Raw genomic sequence first — 5,705 nt, forward strand, 5'->3', positions numbered from 1 at the left:
ACAGAATTTTCATTTTTGGGCGAACTATTCCTTTAAGGTGATCTACTCGGAGACAATTTTAACATAATGGTGCTAGTAAGTTAATCTTAAGTAATGTAAAACTTATCATTTCAAAATATTCATTTTGAATTGTATAATACACTTTGAAATACCATTGAAAACAACATTTTGTATTTATACAATTACTTTATAATTATTATGACGTTAAAATGAATGACTTTTAAATATACTATTCTTTAAACATTTTTTGGTAACACTTTACAATAAGGTTGCATTAATAGTAAATCAATTTATTAACATGAACAAACAATGAACCGCATTTTAATGTTACTTAATGTCAATACAGTTATTCATGTTAGTGTTTTAACTAATGTTAAAAGTTACACTCGATTTTATAAATATATTAGTAAATGCCGAAATTAACATGAGTTAGGATTAATAAATGCTGTAGATGTATTGTTTGTTGTTAACTAATCTATTAACTAACTGTTAAAAAATGCAACCTTATTGTAAAGTAAAGTATTACATATTTATTTGTGATTCATCGCACGACAGAACTGTGCTTTACGATATGTGTGCTGTTTTAAGCAGTTAACGTTTGTACTATTATTAATATTTATAAAACTGCTATGACATTACGGCATGTGCGTGTTTTAATCACTGCAGTGTTATTAAAGTGTATGATTAAAGCGAGAATAGTCCAATAATAATAGAAACATAGTTTCATGTTACTTTGTACTATCTAAAAGTGCTAGGTATGTTTCAAATAGTGTTTCGTTGTGTTTCACGTCACCAAACACTACCAAACAGCTGTTTTTTTAAAATAGTGATAAGAGTAAACAAACTAGCACCAAAAGCGTCGCTTTCCATTAACACGTCTTTTTTTTGAGAATAACAAAAGCAGGCACGGGCGCTTACCTGTAACTTTTATTCATTCCAAAGTTTTCTTTACTGTATTTCGGACTTCACTTCTCGCGGCGGTCTTAAACCACTTCCATTCACTATTGTTGCGAATACAAAGCGTCATTCTCTTGTCACTATGGCACCGTAACGTTTGCAAACTGATATCAAGCCTCTGATTGGCTAACCGGCTTGTCAATCATGTCCAATATTTAAAAAATACGACGTTATCATTGGCGGTTGGAGAAACCATAGTTCATTCAGTATATTCATTTTCACAGTTTACGCTAGTGCTGCTACTACGCGAATACGCACACGACTATACTAGGAATATACATGTATGTAGGTGCGTTATATGTTGTTTATTTATATATATTGCTTAACGTTTACATTTTAAATCACAAACTGTGATGTCAGCGATTGATAACAGGCAGTATAACCAGCCATTAAAGATAGCCTGTTTACCGTAGGTTACACCTGCAGTGCATTGTTTAAAAAATGCCAGTTGATATTCATGAGAAACCACACCCCGGTCATTGAACGCCTTTTCTTCCTATCACGGGGGCCTTTTGAACGTTTGACAGGTCAGTTCATCAAAGAATAACGTTACGCAAACGGGATTTGTTGATCGTTTATTTATTGATATTAACTTACTGTTAAGAAGCTATAAATAGTCACACGCACAGCAGGGAGGATTACGTATCTTATCTCCTCATTTAAGAAGAATTAAAGAGCATGTGACGCATTAAACGTTATATTCGGGTGCCAGTCAGGTTACGAGCACTTTTGGGAAAATATAGCAATATAAGCAAATACCAAAACATGCATTTTGTAACATTTATTAACATGTTACGAAAGTGTACTTAACTGTAACATTTCAAATCCTTGTCAGTTTAATCCAGTTTTGGGAACTGTGCCGTGTCATTATCAAAAGCACTTGGTATTATCCTGTTTCAGTTGAACTGTCCTTCTGGTGTTTTACATTCACTAAGTTTGGTAATATGATGGCAAAAAGATCTGAATTTTTTAAGATGACTTGATATTACATTACATGTGTCTTTTAAACTGGAGATCAGATACTAGGCAACTACATAGGCAACAACAAATACATTGCATCAATCAAATTGTTCTTAATAAACAAAACATTACGACAATTTACAGCTGTCATGTAAGATATCCTTCTAACTTCTGGTTTATAAATCACATCACATGATATATGGATGGATGGGCATACATTTCTTATATTGTCAGATCTATTTTGGTAACACTTTACAATAAGCTTCTATTTGTTAACAAAGTAAGCAACATTAGGTAACATTAACTAACAATGAACAATACTTTAACAATAACATATTTTTATTTATTAATCTTACTTGAGGTTAATTTCACTACTACATTTTAACAAATCAAACAGTATTTCCAAACATAAACAAACAAACAATATTGCAGATTGTTATCTCATGTTAATTAATACTTTAATGTAAATGAATAGAACCTTATTGTAGTGTTACCCAAATTTCAATGTGGGTCAAACTAATCTAGTTAATGAATGAAAGCTTTGATATTTGGATAGTAACACGTCCTCTGCAAAAGACAAAAAGTCCTTATCCGTGATCTTTAGTTCTATCACTCAAGTGTGGGTGTTCCTAAACCCTTTGAGGCTGGTAGGTTGGGGCAAGATTGGGTAGGCTGTGTAACAGCAGGAATCATCTTTTCCAAAAGATTCATCATTCGTTCTTGAAGCTGAAGGCTCTGCACCTGCAGGAAGTTCTGCTGATGCATAACACGGCGAACTTCGTGACATGCGTCCTCTACTGCATGGCTTATCCTGCGTTGTTCCTTCAGCATTGCATCCAGGACTTGCAGCTTCTTTCGTCGCAGCGAAGTGTGCGTCAGTCTCCGTCTCTTTCGTGGCTGTGACCTGCAAATGGTAAACCATGATGTTACTGCTCCAAGATATATGATACTAAAATCTGTGATTGGAATTTGATCAAATGTGTTACCTGGTCTCAAAAGAACTTTCAGAGTTTTCTGTTAGACCATCATCTTCCTTGTTGATGTCTTTTTCGTCCGAGGAACCCGTGTACTCGGGTAGAAACCCACTTGGTGGAGCTGACTGGGGCACAGAAGAATCAAGTTGGGAGGTTGAGGGGCCAGACGTCGGGAGGTTTGGTGGGCTCATATGTGAATGGTCTGGTACCTTTGACAAGATCCGCTCAATAGATTTGTAGTATGGCCAATCAGGTGTACCACCATTTGCAGTATACTTCAGCTTCCTGTTACAATGACAAGATGCTTTTAAAGGATTTCTAGTACTGAACAAAGTATTTCTTGTAATATTGCATTGGCTTAAAAAACAGATCAGAAATGGTGGAATTTATTGGTAAACAAATCTGCACTCACTAGGCTGCTTCTTAACATAGATGTTCTAGGCTCCTGGTTAACCTTTACCCATTTAGAATGGTTTTAATGTATAACCATAGTTCAGTAGTCCATATATACAGTTACTGTCTTTCACAATTCTGATAAATCTTGCTCAAACATGTCATTTTCTCAGTGTTTTGTAGTTATGTTTACCAAAAGGTAGACACTTAGGACAGGGCTTAAGCATAGTCCCAGACTACAAACAGCTTGCAATAACATCTTAAAATATCACTATATATATATATAACACTATTTAAATCTAAAATAACTCAAAATAATTCCTTGCTTAAACCCTGTATTAAAAAAACCTAAACCCTGTCCAGAAACTGCTGATGTGATTTAGGTTATTTTAAAGTATAATTCTTCAAAAGTGACTTGATACAAACAGGAAGATAGGTAGTTAAATAATGTACATACACTTGCCTGAATTGAAAAGTCATGTTGGTGATCTTCATCTTGATTTCCTCTCTGTGTCGCTGTTCTCCAGTTAATTCGTAAAGTTGCTTAGCCATCGTCTCGTAGATCTTTGCATTGCGTTTAGCCTTCTTGAGCTCGGTCACATACTCTTCCCAAATGTACACAAGGGCTTTCATCTCCGAATCCGTCCAGTTACGAGCCCTCCTGTGCTTCTCGCTTGAGCCGGGCACAGTGTAACTAAAACAGTCTTCAGAGGCCATTTTATAAAACAAATCATGTATAAATCCGTTCAGATATAGGATTTAAGCTAGTTGCTTAAAGCATGTGCTTGTGTGTGTGAGAGAGAGGCCTCTGCTCCCCTTCCCCCATTGCTTGGTTAAGAGGCCTCAAAATGGAACCTGGAGGGCTGGAGGAATGGCTTTAAAAGCTTTTAAAGAGGGAAGTTCGTCACCATGATGTCAAGTTACCCTGGCAACAGCCCGCTAAGACCCTCCTCTACAAGCCAAACCCCTCCCCCTTTACTCTTTTGTCTGTGCCACTCTGTAGCAAAAAGCTTTTAGCTGAAAGCCTACAAAGTGGGTCGGACAGGGGGGAAATCTGCATGTGAAATACAACACCTCTGGGAACTGAGTGTGCTGTTGCCAAGGTAACGGATTTCACCCCTGGCCGCTTGGTCTGAACATTTATGAGCTTAAAAGCTTTTAATAGAAATGGACTGGACTGATGTTTCAATGAAAGTGCATTTATACAACAAAAGGCTTTTAAAGCCACTTATATATTGATACAAAAATAATGTGGTTTTGATATCAGGTAAAAAAGCAATCAGGCTGTAAAAGGTTGTCGGAAATGTGTTCAATGTTTTTAGATGCTTGTTGCTGCATAAGATAAGTGTAATAACCCTGTTATACTTTACCCTAGTAAGTCGCTTTTTACTACTGTCCTCTACGAACCAACCCTCATTTTTTAAAGGATAGATTTTACTCGATATGGGGACTTGGAGGACATTGGGGGGTTGTGCTTGGGGGGCAGGGTAATTTAACGGATTAGCAAGATAACACAAGCTGGTTGTGTGCCTTAATGGCTAACTCACTGTAAACCGCATTATGTCCTTCGGCCCATCTGTCCGGACATACCGTGGCCAGATTGTTACGACCCAAACCTTAACATTAAACTTCAATTAGTTAGGTTTTTGTGACATTTGGGTAGCAGTCGGATTCATGATCATGTGAGCTTCTCTAGTTGCATGTCAGTATCGTATTGCCCCAGTAAACTATAAACTATAAATAAAACTCACTAAAGAGATAAATCACATGCAAACAATCCTTGAGAGTTTACATTGTTGTGATACTATCTCAATTTTTTTCGGCGTGCGGCCTCCTGTGTACAGTGTATCCCTTCGTGTCCCTTTCCCCAAAGAAAATTTATGACACAAAACATTCCAAAACTTAAAATCTGAATAAAAACAGTAAATTATACAATTTGGTGTTGGTTAGTAGTCTTATTTTTCAAGCTTTAATTAAACAGAATTTATGATAAATTCATGTTTTTTATAAAAAGTCACCATGTTGCCCCCAGTTGTTCTAGGTACCCCTACTGTAGGCCATGGGACTTTATTGTAGCCAAACAGCGCCCCCTGCTGAATATTTAGTGACTCTAGATCATTGTTTCCCAATCCTGGTCCTCGAGTACCCTCTTCCAGAAAGTTATAGATGTCTCCTTATCTAACAAACCTGATTTTACTCAACAACTTGTTAGGGAGACATGTTATCCATTCTGAAAGGAGACTGATCAGTTGAATCAGGTGTTTTAAATTAGGAGACATCTAAAACTTTCTGGAAGGGGGGTACTCGAGGACCGGGATTGGGAAACACCACTCTAGATATTAGTGATAAGCTATGCAAAAAGTTCCACATGTTGGGTGTGGGTGTTAATGAAAAATAAAAAACTGCAGTCGGACCAAAACG

At 36.7% G+C, this 5,705-nt stretch overlaps 2 protein-coding genes across 7 annotated transcripts in view; both read right to left on the reverse strand.

Moving 5' to 3' along the window:
- rgs12a (regulator of G protein signaling 12a) overlaps positions 1-1,274 on the reverse strand; it is a 45,208-nt gene extending 43,934 nt beyond the window's left edge. The window contains exon 1 of one of the 4 annotated variants that reach the window (XM_055196377.2): positions 919-1,274. The gene's annotated coding sequence lies outside the window, so the exon portion shown is untranslated. The remainder of the gene's footprint in view (positions 1-918) is intronic. The other 3 variants (XM_055196359.2, XM_055196350.2, XM_055196368.2) reach the window with 3 other exon arrangements.
- Positions 1,275-1,520: 246 nt separating this feature from the next.
- On the reverse strand, positions 1,521-4,376 carry msantd1 (Myb/SANT-like DNA-binding domain containing 1). Of its 3 annotated transcripts, none has more exons than XM_073859833.1 (3): positions 3,744-4,376; positions 2,904-3,172; positions 1,521-2,821 (listed from the first exon to the last, which is right to left on the reverse strand). In XM_073859833.1, the coding sequence occupies exons 1-3, from the start codon at positions 3,999-4,001 to the stop codon at positions 2,527-2,529; spliced, it is 822 nt and encodes a 273-aa protein (XP_073715934.1). In that variant the 5' UTR covers positions 4,002-4,376; the 3' UTR covers positions 1,521-2,526. The 3 variants fall into 3 exon arrangements, with proteins under 3 accessions (XP_073715934.1, XP_055052895.2, XP_055052904.2); XM_055196920.2 differs by having other exon boundaries at positions 2,904-3,176; positions 3,742-4,347; XM_055196929.2 differs by having other exon boundaries at positions 2,904-3,176; positions 3,748-4,341.
- Between the last annotated feature and the right edge of the window lie 1,329 nt (positions 4,377-5,705).

Source organism: Misgurnus anguillicaudatus, chromosome 21 (assembly GCF_027580225.2).
Source record: "Misgurnus anguillicaudatus chromosome 21, ASM2758022v2, whole genome shotgun sequence".
Taxonomy (NCBI): Eukaryota; Metazoa; Chordata; class Actinopteri; order Cypriniformes; family Cobitidae; genus Misgurnus; species Misgurnus anguillicaudatus.